Below are 17830 nucleotides of genomic sequence, written 5' to 3'. Positions count from 1 at the left end.
GTTATTTATTTACCGTATTGTTGAAATATTGCCCATCACAATATGTATTGTAAATGTATACATTTGTTTTTCTTGTTTCTCAGAAGATCTATTGATATTTACTTCACATGGCAAAATGAAAACTAAAGAATTCAGATCCTCTAATTAAACGTACCAATACAGCACTACAACTGAAAGTCCTGGGCTGGAAACGTGAGCAAAAAGATCTAAGGAAATGAACTGTTTCATGATTTGCGATCATACCACATGTCCACATAATTCAGCCTCATTAATAACTCATGTTTTTTAATAAAACTTCTTTAAATATAAGCAAAGTTTTTTTCTTTGTATCTTTGCAAGAACACAATCAACAAATTAGCTTTTTTTACCTTTTCAGTCTGGTACTGTCCAATTTTTAAATATATTTTATTTTTTATAGTTGTAATATATGTGTATTAATGAGTATACACATTAATACATGTTCTGTACAGAAAAAAAAATATAAAACTGTAAACCGTTTATGTCTTTTATGGTTAAGCTAAATGTGGCTGAAATTGATTGAGCTTTACACACTTGACAAACACTTTAAAGCAGGACATACATCACATTGTAGTAATAATCATCTTTAAATGATGCCTATAATGTTCAGTTTTGTTTCAGCACGGACATAGTGTGTTCCTGATATTGGCACCTCCTGTACGTAAAATGCAGGACGTACATTTATGGCAGAGCCATTGACTAGAAATACAACAGATTTACAGGTGTACCTAATAAAGTGTCCACTGAGTGTTTGTAATAGTACTGTCACTTTTACACTAAATCCAGCTCAACACAGACTGAACTGTTTGAAGCTACTAAATGTCTCTACACCTTGAATCACATCCAATCTAATCAGCCTGCCCTGAATTTAGGAAAGAAATCACAGAAATGTCGCCGTCTTCTGCTTAAAAAGGGAACAGCCAGGACCCTGTGGGTTTGGCCTCTCAGCCGTTTTGTCCCAGCAGGGCCTCAAGTGCTGCTGTCGTCTCCACCTTAGACTGCTGGAAGAATATGGCTTCAGTAATGCTGAGGCCACAGATCTGTATCTTCTGTTTACTCCTGTGTCTTTTTACTACTCTGCTGCTTGTATAACGTTTTATTTTGTGTTTATTGTATCCTGTTGCCCTGAGAGCTGTGTTTTAATTAAACTGCCAGAAAAAAGTTGTGATGTGTTTTAATTTGAGCTATACTTATCACAGACCATAAGGTGCATGTGAGAAAGAGAGAAGTGCTTTTTAGAAAATCCATCAAAGACGCTCTTACATGTTTGGGAAGGGTGAACAGCCAGAGCCATTAATCATGACATATTTTTATGTGCGGAGGTTGTAAAGGCCGGGTGGGTATGGGTGTGCTTTGGCTGTGTTGAGGGTCTGTCCATACACTCCCACTCAAGGTCAAGGTTTATGAAGAGTATGTGTGTGTGTGTGTGTGTGTGTGTGTGTGTGTGTGTGAGCCGGGGTCGATAGTGTCCACAGTAGACTTCCCTCCCAAGGACAGTGGGACCCAGTGTGAGACAGAGTAAGGCGCTCTACTGTGGGATAAGTACAGGTTGGATATAGCAAGGGGTAGTTAAGTGGAAAAGACTAACAGATGCTGGGGCTAGTTTACTCGGGGGGAGGGAGCCTCACCACAGCTTGAGCACCAGCACCCCGACACACAGACAGAGTGAGGCTTGCGTTCTCACTGTGGCTTAGAAAAAACAGATTTTACTGCAATGCCTGGAAAACAGTTTGTATCTCTCGAAGCTATTTAAACAACAGAAACAGCTCAGAATAAAAACCGGACACTTCAGGAAAGACAGACAACTTAATTTCAGGACATCAAAGGACCACTTCACTCAAATTTAATAACCCTTGCAGATAGTATTGGTTTTATTTACTGAGGTTTGTCCAAATATCCACCTGTGACATTACTATGCAACAGTGAAAGTGAACTGAATTTAGTTTGTGGTGCACTGAGTAATGGTTCAACATTTCATTGGCCGTTTACATTTCAGTTAATCGATCCTTTAAGAATCTCTGCAGAGCAAACAATGCTACTGGCCAAACAAAGTCACTGAGCAGTACTACAGCTGTGTATCCTGATTTCTTTTACATTACAGACAAGACAGAGGTAAACGTGCGAGTGTACAGTGTACAAAATAATGTACAAATAGTCAACTGTAAGTAAAAGTCTTGCATTCATAAACATAATTTATACTTTGGTAAAGATATTTCAAATCTCAAAGTAAATTTATTTGTTTGCAGAAAAATTAGATATACTGTTTCATCATTGAACTATTACAGGTACATTAATTTACAGGTAATTTTAACATTTAACATTTTTGGTATTGAGCATTGAACAAAAACAAAAATAAAAAGCTAAGAAAAAACTCTCATCGAGCCACAACAAACAAGAAAATAAAAATGACTACTTAACCCTACAAACAACAACCACTGTTATCATCATTAAATCCTCACTATAATAAGTAAAATTCTGGTTTTATCCTGCGTTTTTTTTTTTTTTTTTGTACATATGTTATGTATTTTAAGCTTGTCAGCCATTTTAAAAGTTACTTTAGTTGTCACATTAATGCAGTGTGGTTACAAGTAGAATATTTGACTCTAAAAGCTATTGAAGTGGTACGTAGCAAATTGTATATACTTGAAGTATGGAGTGTATGTAGATTTCAACATTGCTGTTACACCTGAATCTATAAGTAAATGCTCACCTTCATTTGAAAGTTTGAGCATTTACGACTAATTGTGCCTTTGGCATTGTAACAGTTAGTTTAAAGGTTGTGTTCATCCAGATTTTTACAAGAAACATTGTGTTTCTTACCCCCACTATTTGCTCTGGCCAACAGACTGGACCGACCAGTTGTTGTGTTCGAGCCTCTGAAAACATTGTTTTTTCAACAGCCTGAGTGTGCTGGCAGAAACAATGTTCTCTAAAATAACTGTCCATTTCTACTGAAACTCTTCAACAGATATTTTCAGTGTAAACATATTTAAATGTCTTCTTTTATATAGCTGTAAGGGCCACAAGAAAGTTTCCAGATCTCTGAATAACTAAGTCTCTTGTGTTGTTTCTCTTGCTGGAAAAAGAACCCAACATCTAAACACCACTGTTCTTCCTAAATGCACTGTGTGTTTTTCAGCCATCTTGGCGTCAACGGGGTGGTGTCTTGAGGCTGTTTCGTCGGATTAACATACCACCATAAATTTACAACTATTAAAATAATTTTTGCTTGAAATATAAGTTTTATAAAAGTTATTGAAAAATGACAAGGAAAACATTTGACAAGTTTACAAACCACGGATGATTATTAAATCACCATCATCAAATCCTTTTCAAGGGTTTTTGAAAATAGTCTTACCCGTTGTTAAAGGTTGAGGCGTGATTTCTTATATTTTTGCTATTGTCAAAAAATCCTATAGTAATGTGTAAATCAAGAACCTGATTTGTCTTATTCTTCAGTGCCATAAAATTAGAATTGGAGTTTTTGTCATTCTGTGAATGTTTTAAATTTCTTTGTGGTCATGTGTATTTTCTAACTAGGTTCTATGATTTTTAAGCAAAAAACATTAACTCTCACTTTATACAAATTATGAAGCAACATGTCACTCAGTGCAGCTGTTTGGCTCACTGATGTGCTTTGATAGAGGTCTATGGCACAATTTAATAAGTGAAATTAGATGCTGCAGCAAAAAGACACAATTCATTGACAGGATGTAAAAAGTAGGGAGAATTACAAGCCTTATCATCTAATACAAATATTTAAAGAATAAAAAATATATTTTTATCACATGCTTGTATTTGTGTATAATGAAACTTGAAACAGCCTCCAGACACCAGGCAAAACATAAAGGCAAAACATGTGGACAAGAGTCAGTCAGAACACTGCAGGCTTGACAGTGGTGGCATCAAAAAGAAAAATTTCTTTTAAGCCCTAGACATTTGCCAGCTTAATATAAAGTCTCGATAGAAGAGTTGAGCCTCTGATAGATCGTGGTTTGTTCAGGAAATGTCTGTAATAACAACAGAACAGAGAAACTAGAAAGTAAAAAAAGTAATTTTATAATATCCTTGCAACAATGATAAAGTACTTTACATTTTTAATGGGAGCTGTAGTGTTTGTCCTCATTGAGTGAAGATTGTTAAAAAGTCTTTCATTTTCTTAAGGCAACTGAAGCAGCGGATGCAGATTTGTTTTAAAAATAAGGAGCATAAAATGCAGAAAAAGCTTAATTTTTAGGAAGACCATTAAAAAAAACACTGACTGAGAGCCTACACTGAGAAGCTGGCTAACCAAGACACCATGCCATAACTTCAGCATGGATGGGATTACATAACAACAAAAAGAACAACTCTTTAATTGGCATTTTTTGATCAACATTAAATGTCAAACGTCTCCCAGCATTTTCTGCCACAAACCACATCTATGTAGTGTGAAAGTAAAGATGTGATGGATACATTAGTCACTCTGTACAGAAAACAGCTAGAATGAAAAGAGTTACAAGACTAATTGATGAGCTGAAGCTAAACTGCAACTCTGTCTGATTTTAAAGTGAAGCTTGATTGGACTGAGGGGGCAACATAACCCTGGATAAATCAAACCACACTTTCTGCTACGCAGAATATTACTGTAACACACAGCATATCAACTCTTTCATACACCTACAAATTGATTGATCGGTGCAAACAAACATTTAAGTTGACAGAGTTACACTGTTATTTTAACAAGCACCTCGCCTATGAGAACAAAGGATGGGTTGAAAAGTTTGTCAAACAATATGCGGGATCCCATACGAACACTGACAGAGGACTTTCTTGCTTGGTGGCTCAATGAGCAGAACACTAATAGTTCAAATCCCAGCCCACACACAAGGTGTGTCTTTGAGCCAGACACTCAGTTCTAGCTCTCCGGGTGCCGCCTGTGGCTGCCCACTGCTCCCCCGAGGGGGATGCCTTAAAATGCAGAGGACAAATTTTGTTCTGGGATATATGGTTAGGTTCATAAATATTGTAACAATGATAGGTTTTATTTAGCATTTGGCTAACCCAGTGGATCTGAAATGAAATGATGTGAGCGAAATCAACTTTCACCTTTAATTCAAGGGGTTTAACCATTTAGGAATTACAGTCATTTTTTTTTACAAAAAGCAAAAAGCCACCCTATTAGGTTCAGAACAGGTGACTGACTGGGCCAGTTAAGAATATTCCAGTCTGCACTCTTCCATGTTAATTGTCTTCCATGGTTTTCCAAGCCTTTTGCTGTTCCAGAGCTTTCAGTAAATTTCTTTTACAGAATGTTCCAAACTGCTGAATTGGTCACTTAATGTTTTTGCTCTCTTTCTGGTAGGTTTATTTTGCTTTTCTCATCCTAATGATGGCATCCTTCATATGCATAGATGCTTCCGTGGACCTCTTGTTCAGAGAGTCAGTAAACAGCTACCAAAGGCAAAGGTAACACTTAGAACAACCTCCAGGCCTTTTATCTGTTATCAGTTATGAAGCAACAAGTAAAACAGGCCACATCTGGACATACAACTGCTGAGCAGCCATTGGTGCCAATAATTATGAGCCAGCAAAACAGTTGTGTATATTTTTTCCAATTCTGATATGAAGATAGTCCCATAATAAATTGGCCAATGTTCAGTGCTGAGGTCTGTGTAAACAGAGAACTGTGTACTTCTTTATGTAAGTCTTTAATCAGAGAGAACCACTGGCAAACAAAACTCTTTGGAATTAAAGGAGCTTCTACTGTTGTTGCTCAAATATCTGCCCTGATCACCTCCTCATACTGGTGCTGTTTGTGCTGAAAATAATTCCATTCATGCTTCTGACTTTTATTGCTTGAGGTTTTGAACACAAATTGTTAAGTCACAGATGTTTTGTTTACAACTGTTTCGTTGCTGAATCATTTATAAACTTCCTCCCGGTTACTGTTTGTGGGTTCATGTAAGATCCATGCTACATGTAAACACACAATGAAGCAACTCTAATATCATTATTGTATCACAGTATATCATTGACATCGCAGACGTATGGGGAACAAATTCTACAGTCCTTGTTCTGTGCAAAAAATGTATTCAAATTGTATGGTGGCCCAAATGTGCAAAACACTACAACACTGCACAAACTCTGCATTTCTGATCACAAGTAGGCATAACCCTCCTGGCTGACAAAATAGTCTTGGTTGACTTTGGTTCTGTTAAATCAGGAGCCAGTACCTACAGTCCATTGTAAAAGAATATCAAAAGAATTTTCAGCAGCCTTAGTTCATCAAATCAGGTGAATATTTTCCAGATGAACAATGGTTTGTGGCATTAAGATTCCTCTGTGTTTCTCTGCTGGGTTGAAGTGAATGGATAGTGACAACAAAAGATTTATGTATTAAAAGTGCTGCAACTTTTGAATATACTAACTTTATGACCATGGTAATTTGGAAGGTTGAAGCTTTATATTGTGTTGGAATTAACTTTTTATTAGATATTTGCACATAACAAGGACTTTAGATTTCATTACTTACATTAGAAGCATCACTTGAAGCGATCTCTTAATGATTAACGGTATAACCAAATTTAGTTTTGTTTGAGCATACATTCTATCTTTAAACCCATCCTTTGAAGAGGTGAGCACTGGCCAAAATGTCCTCTCAATGATGGTATCAAGCTAAAACTTCTCCACACAACTCATATGCCCATCAGTGCAAACACACACATGCTCACTGTTTTCTCCCTCTCTCACATACATACACACACACAAACCACTGGCATACCAGAGAGCCTATATTTAAAATGAGCCCTGGAGATGTTTTTTTTATTTTCAGCGTTTAGAAATTCTATTAGAAGTGGTGTGGATAGTTGGGTGTAGAGTGTGTGTGTATGTGCGAGTGAGTCAGTGAGACTGATGGTAAAGGGTATAGGTAAGACAGAATTTAATCATAGGTTAGTAAAACCAATGAGTCAACAGCTTTTTACACTAAGGTAATTAACGCACATTCAAACAGCGAGCATGACAATGTCATTATGGAATCTTTGAGCCGGACCCAAATAGTTACAAATTTGCCAAGGCTGCAAAATACCACCTTCCAAACTTGTAGCTGTTCCAAATACAGCCCTATCGTCCCACGTCTCATTTTCAAAGCCTCTCTTTTCTCCTTCTCTCCTCCCACCACAAATCCCAGAACCTCGAGCAACAGAGAGAGCGAGCGAGTGAGAGACAGAACAGAAGAGGAGCATTTAAATCTAGCGTTCTGTGAGTGGTCGGGTCTGTGTCTGGAAATCTTTCACATCCTGTTTACGCCGGGCAGATTTCAGCTCTGGACCGCAGAGAGCTGGCAGGGCCTCTGCCTGGACACAGCTCCTCACTCTCTCTTTTCCTCTTCTATCTGCTCCCTTGCCTAAAGATCTCTTTCTGCAAACATTTCCATGCTGCGTCCTTCCTATCAACACCTTCAACCCTAAAGCAAACAAGCACGCTCACCTAGCTGCCCACAGTCACAGGAATACCATTGAGATGGAATCAAATAAATCATATGCATCAGGAAAATGTGTCCGAAATCAAACAACACCTCCATTTTTAATATCCAAGTACAGGTTTAATACAGCTGCTGTCATATTTCCAGAGTTCTCTATCAGACAGGAGGTCCCAGAGAATTAAGGAAATAATCTGAGAGGTTTTCATGCCTGTTAAGAACTAGAACAAAATCCTGATATTTGAGTCAAGTAGCGTAAAAAAAAAAACATCTCAAAAGTCTGCTAAAGGCAATCAAACAGCGAAGATTAACAAACAAAGGATCCAGCTGTCCTCTCTTCTTTATTTTCCCCCTGAACAAAAGCAGTTTTGTAGTTTAGTCCTGTATTCATCCTCGTCCTCCTTTCCCCTGCTCACCTTCTTCTCTGAGCTCAGCGGCACTTGCAAGTTTTGACGACCATGTTGGAGAGTTGCTCAACACGTGGTGTGCGGCCTACGTAATACATGATGGTGAGGGGCTCAAGGTCCTGAGGAACACAGCAGGGGGAGGCGGAGGCCTCAGGGTTCAGCTTATTGTACAGGGGCAGGATCTGGTCAGGGAGCAGAAATAAAGAAGAGTTAAAAGCCCTGAAAACATGCAACATGGAATCAAAATGTGATGACAGTGTGGTTTTGTTTGCGTATAGTGCAAACCCAGCAAAGAAGCTTAACTTTATGCAAATCTGCTGTGACCAGGTTCAGTGACAGCTAGGTGAGAGCCAATCAGGAGCATCTTGAGCGTCATAGCACAGAGAGTTTACCACCCAACATGAATTCATTTTAAACAAGACAAAGGTGTGGTCTTGGTTTGCTTATTATTTACTACGTGTTTTACACACATGTTTCCAGGGCAGAAAAAACACAACTTGTACAAACAAATCTCTGACATTGTAGGTGTGTCTGACAATGGCAGATACATCAGAAAACAACGGTCTAGTTATAGCAGGGCATGTAAATAAACAGGCCACACACAAAACACCTGCAGAACTGCAGCTTTGCCAGAACCAAAATTAGCTGCTGTAAGTCTAAAAACCTCCTTAAATGTAAAACACTTTCTGTTAATCAAATCTGAACACACTGCTAAACCCAGTCCCAGGCAGATTTTTGAATGGTACCCTTCAAAAATAATGCGTTTTTCTAAACTTGGACTTACAGAAGTACCTTTTCAGGTGCTTGTTGAAAGATATCTGCGTGGGTAATTTTGCTACCCTCAAATCAAGCTGAACCACAGACACTGTTATTTAACTGCTGTGTCATTGTGTTCTTATATTTCTCCTTCAAGTACTTTAACATGTGCTGAAAATGGCACCTTCATCACACACTGGAACCATGCAGATCCAGTTGAGTTCTAACCCACAGCTGCATTTTTAAAGCAGAAAAAGTCTCACTGTAGCAAATTCAACTGTGAAACACACTGAAAATCCCGCACATCTACGCTGCAGGATGTGAATGAAGGAAAACCAGAAGGTTCTGTAAGAGCCTATGACTAGAGGCCAGGCCATCAGTTCTGAGACAAACAGGCTGTGTTGCGTAAGCCTATTTGCTCCATAACAAACTTCTGCGAGGTGACAGCCCATTTATGATCCTGGGGTTAACCGACCTTAGCCAACTGTGTTCAGCTGCCACAAACAATGCACATGAAGCTCATTTAAGGGAAAACGCCACCAGCACTTCAGCACAGTTTCTGTACACTAAAAGTTGATTGGAGATGGTCTAACCTATTGTTTTTCTACAAAGACTGAGGATTCACATGATTTTACTGTCACTTGTGTTTGTTTGGAATAGAGCTCTTTGTCTCCCCGTTTAGATATCTGACATTTATTAAAGCTACAATATGCAACTTAAACAAGCGGTAAAGACTCAAAATCAATCCACTCTGCTTCACCCAGACCTCTGTCTCCCCACTCTGCAGGTGCTCTTCTACCATCTGCTACACTCTAACACGCTTTGCCCAGTCTTTGAGTAGATAGAAATTACTATCTTTACTTTATTACTATTCTTATTATAAGAATGCTCTAAAACTTACTGATCAAACAGATACACTTGAAATACTCTGATTAGTTAGAAGAATGAGCCTTACTCAAAAACATTTAGAATTAAATATCGTCACAGCACTGCCAGTGTTGTTCTGTTTACCTCTTGTGGGGTTCAAACACTCACACTGTGGGGGCCAGCAATTACAGAATGAATGGCTGTTTATGTACAAAACCATACAGGATGTAGGATTGTATATTGACTGAGGTTTTCAGTTTTACTGCTTTATCATCAGTGTTTCAGCACAAAAACCATTCTATAAGCAATACTTTAAAGGAACAGTTTGAGAAATTCGCTACTCCTACAGCAGCTTTCATTTTGATCTATGAAACCAATTCAATAGAGTCAGTGTGTCATTCACAAGCAGCAACTGCATGTATGAACCATGCCTCGCAAAAAAACAAGACCTACGATCTTTAATTTGGATCTAGCTGAAAAGCCTCACAGAGTAATCTCAAAGACTACAGATAGTCATCAGTTCACAGACAAACATAATGTCAATAAATGGAGACAATTTGGTACAGTAGCTCCTCTCCATAGAAGTGGGTGCTCAGTCAAGATGACACCCAAGGTACAATGCAGAACTCTGAATGAGCTTAAACGTAAAATGACTCTAGAGTAACAGCTAAAGATTTAAAGAATTTATCGGAGTTTGTTAACCATCCACAAAACGTTAAAGAGGCATGTTATCCATGGCAGCACCACAGAAAAAGACATTGCTCTCCAAAAACAACATTGCAGCATGCCTGAAGTTTACCAAAGACCACCTTGACACACCTCAACCCTGCTGCGAAAATGTCTTGTCTTGTGGACAGATGAAACAACTGTTTGGAAGAAAACACAGCCCTACAAATGATGCAAAAAGAGAACTGTGTACCAACATAAAACCATAGCCCCAACAGCAAAGTATGGGAAGTATGGGGAAGAGGGAGCATCATGGTTTGAAGCTGCTTTGATGCTTCTTACTATAGTGGTGAGTCGAATGGCTTCCCAAGTTTATGAAGGTTTCCTACAGGATGACGTCACGGTGGCTGTAGGAAAGCTGCAACAGGACAATGATCCTATAGATCGAAGTAAATTTACTACAGAATGGCTTTGGACAGAGCGGGGACCTTAACCCAATAAAATTCTTCGGAATTACTTCAAGCTGACCTCAGATGTTTTAAGAATATGGCTGAGCTGAACCAGTTCTGTAAGGATGAATGGTCCAAAATTCCTCCTGAATATTGTGTGGGTCTAATCCACAACTACAGGAAGTGCTTGCTTCAGGTTATTGCTGCTAAAGGAGGTTCAACCAGTTAATCAAACACTATCGCCATTATCACTTTTTATGTTCAATCTGTGTGCTCGTGAATGTTCATGACAAATTTATGCAGAAAATCAGGCAAACAGGTCACTTTTTCTGTGTAAAATGTTATATTAACAACCAGGTGTATGAGACTTTTTCCCTAAATAAATTAAGTCATATAATATGTAAGTAAAATAAGTGATTTATATCAGGAACTGTAATCATTAAATGCTCACCATGTTGTAGTGACTGTCAGCACTCCAGAGGTAAGGACAGTTGCCAGCACAGAAGTTGGCTTTGTAACCTTTGGGCTCATGGATCCACTTCCAATTAAGGTCTCGCCTGAAGTCAATGTAGAGGGAGCGCAGGCAGCAGCCCTGGTCTGAGCCACTGAGACACACACACAGAAATATTTCACCTCCTGCTCTTCATGGTTTGGGGCAAGGGCCCAGAGTTGGGTCATGGGAAAAGGACAACGGGTCACCGTTGAAGAGCCAGCCATCACAAGGTAATGACTATGCAAGTTGCCAGAGTTTTCTCCTGCAGCGTGAGGTAGTCTAAATAAAACACAGCATGCCTGTTGGCCTGCAGTCTAAACACAGGGTCAATACTGTAAGTTTTGTCTCACAATAGTCTGCAAAGTGGGTCATAAGGAAAAAACGAAAATGAAATCCACAACCCTCTAAAACTACATTTCAAAATGTATAAAACCACACACACATGTGGCTGGTTGGCAGCATACCGGGAGCAGGTTGTGACGTCTGTAGGGGCCCCCCTCTTCTCGCGGTTCCTCCTGACTGGGTTGTCAACTCTGGCACTAGGCAGCAGGGTGAGAATGAGGTGTGGTGTCTTGGTGGTGAAATCCGCCTGCCCTTTAACTGGACCAGGCTTTCTTATCCGACGCAGCTGCTCGTCATCTACACCTGTGGAAAGTAGTGTGACAGATGATTGTTGTGAACTTGGGGGTCACAAGATGAACCTACAGAGACCTTCAAGGAAAAAAAAAATTGTACTTTGCCAGATACTCTGTCTTTTCCCACAGACTTGTTAAAAACTATTCCACCATAACTTATTTGCTACAGTATTTGTGACAATGGGTGAATTGACAGAGACTTTGATCAATAGTGGGACTGCTCAAGACTCAAGCTGGCAACTTTGAACATTATGATTTGGACATCAATTTAATCTGGTGGTTATTAGCAATAAATACAAATGCACAGATTGTGCTGATAAATCTCCTCTAATATAGGTACAGTATATTTTTAGTTCTGAAGATAGTCTGTTTTTATTCTACATGCTTTGAACTAAACAAATAGTACTCCAGTACTTGGACAGACTTATTAACATAATACAGATTTTTCCAAGACTGTATCTTAGTGCATGGTTTGTCTGAGCTCCTACTAGAGCTCAAAACAAGCCCTTACTTGTCTGGCAGTATCAAAAGTTGACATTTTTTCCAAGTGTGGAAAAAACCATACTTGGCTCAGTTGAGAGTAAATCCTGAGGAAAGTGCCATAATTTGAGGTCTAAATGCAGCAACAGAGACAGTCTGGTTTTCAGTAGTTTCACAGTGTGTGGTTGAACAGTTTCCCTATTGTTCTTGTATCATGGTATGGAAGTGATACTACATGAATCATTCTGGAGTTTCCTTCACTGAATGTACTTCTTCTGCATGTAAAATGGGGATTGCTGAAGCTACAATGTGCCAGCATTTTGCTTTTGAAGCTGCTGTCACTGCTGGTTTAAACTATATTATTTATAGTTTAGTTAATTTTGTTACATATATAGAGGTCAATTTGAAGGGGTGCCAGATGATTAATGAGCAGGGGTAGCTCCATCCAGATGTCCATCAAAGTTCATATTGTGCATAACTTTTCTTTAAGAGCCATCTGCCCCACCATAATAGTGATGACACAGACCTGACTCCAGGAGCTATTACATATGTAGTGACAACCATAACAACATTTTCTGAGGGTTCTAAAAGCAGTATCTGTTAGAAAATTGCCAACAGTGACTGATTTCTATCATTTCCTGACATCTGTCATCCTGTTGATGCCAGTCTCTGTCTGTCAAGTAACAATGTGTGTCTAATCACTGTGAATGTCTGTGGATCCAGAACCTGATATAGGTTATAACTAGAATACTATAGACCTAATAAACAAATCGACAACAGATCAGTGAGCCAATGGTCACTGGGAGACATGTTTCATACTCACACAAAACTAAACATCATGATGACCATAACTTTATACTTGAAATTCTGTTTTTGTCCATCTCAGAAAATGATTTAATCTTGGCCTTTCAAGCTCTCTTTTTATAATGGTACATATTTTTATGAGAAAGGAATGTCACTCCCCGGGCAACAGCGTGACTTAATGATGTTTTTCAATAATTTGTGTGCAACACTAGAGGTATATGACAGAGAGGAATAAGCTAAATTAGGTTCTGCATTCACAGACATTTACAGAAGATGCAAAGTCATTTTTGGTTTTAGTCTTTTTATGGGACAATAACAAAAATACAGAAAATTGCCATCCTCAACCTTTAAAAGACATGAAGAAGTGTATGGGGGAAGTCATTCTGGTTTTTAATATATCATTAATATCTGCGACAACGTGCTCAATCTAAACACTGTGTTTCTGTAGCTTGTCACATGTAAAAAAAAAAACAGTTGGAAACTTGTGATTTAATCTTGACATTTTTTATGAGCTTTTTCTATATTTTTATGTAAACTTTTGCAAACTCTTAACATCTTACTCTTTAAACCAACAAACCAAAACTAGTTGAAACTTGTGTAACAATCTGATTAGTATGCAGAAATATAAACAAAATTCAAATCTTTCACAAATATTTTAAATAGCATTAAAAGTATATACGTTCAAAAATACTACTGTAAACTAAAGTAGAGGTACTGCTTCAGGGTACTTTACAAAACTCAAGTGACAAGAAGGGAAAACACTTTCTTTTTAATCCCTGTGTTTTTGACATTAGTGAGTAGTGGTGGATAAGTACTCAGATCTTAAAAGCACATTACCACAGTGCTAAAATACTTTAGTAGAGTAGACCTTATTTTGCTTTACCTAAGTAAAATTAAAGTATTAGGTGTAAAATATACTACACAGAATGATGCATAATGTATAATAGTAGATTACAATTACTGAATCATTTGTGTGTAATCAATTCTGCAGTGTAAAGGTGGAAATTATTTTCTGCCTGTGCTGAATCTGCATCTGCAGAAATAGAATTGAGTAAAAAAGTTCAATGTTTCCCTTTGAAGTAAAGAGGGCAAAAAGTAATGGTACTATAAAATAAAAATACTCAAGTGCAAGAACCTGTACATAGATAGCTTTCACCACTATGTGCCAAGTGATAGCACTAAAACAAAAAGAAAAACAATGAACCTGCAAACAGAGCCTCCAGCTCCTCGCTCTTGTTGGGAACAATATTGTTGGTGGATGGGACGAAGGTGCAGCAGGGACAGTGGACGCCCAGCTTCAGTCCAAGATTATTCTCTGCAGAAGATAGAAGGAAAAGAACATTCAGATTAATTATACTAACATATGTTGCAGGGATCATTTTTGAAAATCTTGCACAGAAGTGGACCTGGATCTGACACCCAGTCCTTCACAGTTTCTGTGACTTCCACAGAGATCCAGGCTCCTTTCGCTTTAGGCTGAACAGTGCGGGAGTCAATATAACGCTGAGCGGCGGTGCTCTCTTCATCTGCCTTCAGCAGCTGAAACAGCAGATAGACAGACAGACACACAGTGATGGAGCTGATGTACACAAACATTAGCAACATACTGGCAATCTTCTTGCTTTCTGTTTCTCTTACTGACAGTGAATATTATAATTTGTTGCTAAGGGGCACTGAGTTCATCATTGTACTGTGTCACTGTAAAAACAATAAACCTGCAAATCGTTCCTCAAACATAGGTTATGTAAGCTCACTTTCCTGAGGCTCTGTAATGGATGTAAATGTCGCCCATGCCAAAATATGAATTGCTTTTAATTGTCGAAGATCTTGTGTCATAATACTCTTTTTGGCCTAAATCCTGAAGTCCTGAAGGGGGTTATCTGCACAAAAACACATTAAAATCCTATTTAAATGCATAACAGTATTACTTTTATAATTTTTCATAAATGGGACTTTAATGAAGATTGGATTGGATCCACTTCATCATTGCAAAAAATGTGGTTTATCGGATATAAATGTAAGAAAAGACAGAGCAGTTAATGTGTCTGCAGCACAGACTGATAAAAGCGCATGGTGGTTGTACTGTTGCCCTCTTGTTGCACTCTTGGTTTTACCTGACAGATCTCTACTCTCTGCTCTGAGGCCCGAGCCTGCGGGTTGGGAGCTCTGAAGATCCTGAACTCGGCTTTGACCAGGGTGTTGTTGGTCAGGTCGACTCCACTGACATCAAAATGTACGACTCTGTAGTGGGGGCTTGTGGTTGCTGGCTGCACTGCATCTGGACGAAAGAACAGAGTGTGAAATCTGACTAATGCACCGAAAGGATCTCCTGATACATTTATACTGTTGTTTAAAACAGCACTGCTGGTCTGATGCATTGTCTCTGACATAATTACTGTTGATAAGTGACTCAAATTTAAATTGGCGGTTTGGGGACAGTCAGTAAATGTTTTAATAAATGTTTCATTGTTGCACTTATGGGTTTAACTGTACTAACACAGTTTTTATGTAACAGCATGAACATTAAACTCTCAAACACAAACCAACAGACCCAAGTTTTACCACATTAAAATGTCTTGCTCAAGGGGCAAACAGGCAGTGACAGTGACCAATATTTGTGCTGATTTATTATTTGTGCACAGACTGTATTTATGTGAAACTGTAACTTTAGAGACACTTAATACCATGACTAATCAACACTTCTGAGGAAATTATTGTACTTTTTAGTTTTGTGCCATTTAGCTATCAGGAAAAACATTCAAACATTGTAAAGCATATAGTTGTAAGCACATGTTGTAAATGCTAACAACTATAACTTCTCCTGTGGGCACTGGCCAATAGTATTAAATGTTATTGAAGGACAAGCTGTAGTTGCTGTTAAAACCTTAATACTAAAAATCTCCTTAAATCTATGCACAACATATTAATTAAATTACTAATTGGAAGTTTATATACTGTTTTAAATGCTACATAGAGGGACTTTAAATGTTACTAGATCTACCTTATAGGCCTAAGGTTTTCAGAAATCTCCTTTACTTGAGCGATGAAAAACCTCAAGAATCCAGCATCAGATTGATGGTGAAGACCCACATTTCAGTGATTGCATGGTGATTGAATCATAAAACCTATGCTTCCCACCTGAAGCTCTGGGCACCTATAGGGAGCCAAGCTAAAACACAGAGGGGTCACAACGTGATTAAATGGACTGAAATGGAGGGAAAGTGGGATTTCTCTCCTGATGGCCCCTGCTGTCACACATCATACATGGACTCACTTGTGGCGGTGCGGGGGGGCAGCATGTCGATCCTCTGCACCTCTTTAGCATAGTAGTCCTCCTCGCTGCTCTCGCGCTCGCACGTCGACTCGGCAAAGCGCGCGCGCTCCTTCAGCAGCTCCCGCGTGCTGTTGTACAGCAGCATGACCTCCGGGGGCACGGGGCCAGGAGGCGGCGCGTCGTCGTCGTCCGGCGGGCTGCGGATGCGGAGCTTGCTAAGGATCTGTCCGCGGACAGCCTCGATGCGCCGGGACTTCTGCGCGTCCAGGTTGATGGACTGGCACGTGTTGAGCCCCTGCACCAAAAACACACCGGAGAACCGGAGCAGCAGCAGCAGCGCGAGACGGGGCAGCCACATTGTCCGGCTAGGAAACGGAGGGACGGAGGTACTGATCCAGCTAAAACAGTTCAAGTCCCTGTGCTGGACTGTAGCTGAAGCCGAGTCCTGACACCAAACACGAAGAAATGTGCGTGTAAAGCGACTTCAGATGTAAAACCGATGTCTCCCTTGAATGTCTCCAAAGCCCAAAGAACCACAATCAAGTTCTAGCTTGGTATTTTAGTCAAAACCACTTCATGTGAAGAAGAAACACCACATGTGCTGACTTTACATTTATTCTGACGGTAATTTTATAACACTGTTCAAACAATGCGCACGTCTATTTTACCACATAAAGACGGATCGTTTAGAGCCTATATTTACGTTACTATATATAAAAGGAGATCATTAAAAAACAGGATCTGATAGTATGCGCCACATGATATCACACTGGAACCAAACTGTCCTCTGAAAGCTCCAAATTCGGAGTGGAGGTGAAGCGTAAAATAATGAGAGTCTCCGGTGGTGTGGCGTGCCGGTGCTCGCGCTCCCCGCACGTAAAGGTAAATGTATGTAATTAAAGCTTCCCCGATAGGTTACGGTTTTATCCGTCTCCGTTGTCCATCCTCAGATATAACGACAGCTTTCAGGAGAGCCACAGTCATCACATGAGCTCAGCCCATGTCGCAAATCCTACAAATAAAAACCTGGACTGCTCAGTTCATCTGCAGTTACACGGTTCCCGTACTTTTACCTCCCAAAGACCCATATGTGGAGCAAAAAAGTGTCCCATATCCGCTTCGAGAAAATGTAGTTAGAGCTTAAAAAAAAAAAAAGCAGTGAGGTCCTCCCATCCACTCTTATAGGTAAACAGAAAGCAGGCTGTGCCAAAACATAGGAAAACTTGATTTATGTTGGCGAAACCATGGTGGGCTCATATAAACATCAAAACATGGAAAATGTCAGACGGCATAAAAACACATGACGTAGGAAAACATATGAAAGAAGTCCTTCTTCTGTGATTTAAAAAAAGAGAGAGTTAACTTTACAGTAAATTACAGATCCCTGGTTAAATGAGCTCCAGCCTGATGTCTGCTGGGCTTAGAGCTCTGCTGAAAACCCTGAGACCTGCTGCATGATATGGTTCCCTTATCCTGCAGATCCTCTCTGAGACATGATCTGAGCCCCAGACAGAAAGAG

The 17830-nt window shown here is 39.4% G+C and overlaps 1 protein-coding gene across 1 annotated transcript; it reads right to left on the bottom strand.

The window, feature by feature from the left end:
• Positions 1–1844: 1844 nt before the first annotated feature.
• tgfb5 (transforming growth factor, beta 5) lies at positions 1845–17830 on the bottom strand. The gene is made up of 7 exons (XM_067517658.1): positions 16312–17830; positions 15152–15315; positions 14444–14576; positions 14242–14352; positions 11583–11763; positions 11077–11230; positions 1845–8069 (listed from the first exon to the last, which is right to left on the bottom strand). Exons 1-7 carry the CDS (start codon positions 16667–16669, stop codon positions 7911–7913), a joined length of 1260 nt encoding a protein of 419 aa, XP_067373759.1. The 5' UTR covers positions 16670–17830; the 3' UTR covers positions 1845–7910.

This window comes from Channa argus, chromosome 10 (assembly GCF_033026475.1).
Source record: "Channa argus isolate prfri chromosome 10, Channa argus male v1.0, whole genome shotgun sequence".
NCBI classification, from domain to species: Eukaryota; Metazoa; Chordata; class Actinopteri; order Anabantiformes; family Channidae; genus Channa; species Channa argus.
This window is presented reverse-complemented; position numbering and strand designations above follow the sequence as displayed.

Excerpts from the sequence above, each read along its gene's own strand:
- tgfb5 (XM_067517658.1), bottom strand. The coding sequence starts at position 16,669 with ATGTGGCTGCCCCGTCTCGCGCTGCTGCTGCTGCTCCGGTTCTCCGGT. Across the intron at positions 14,353-14,443 it reads GGACTGGGTGTCAGATCCAG|AGAATAATCTTGGACTGAAG; the intron begins GTCCACTTCTGT and ends TATCTTCTGCAG. Across the intron at positions 11,764-14,241 it reads GCTGGAGGCTCTGTTTGCAG|GTGTAGATGACGAGCAGCTG; the intron begins GTTCATTGTTTT and ends TACTTTCCACAG.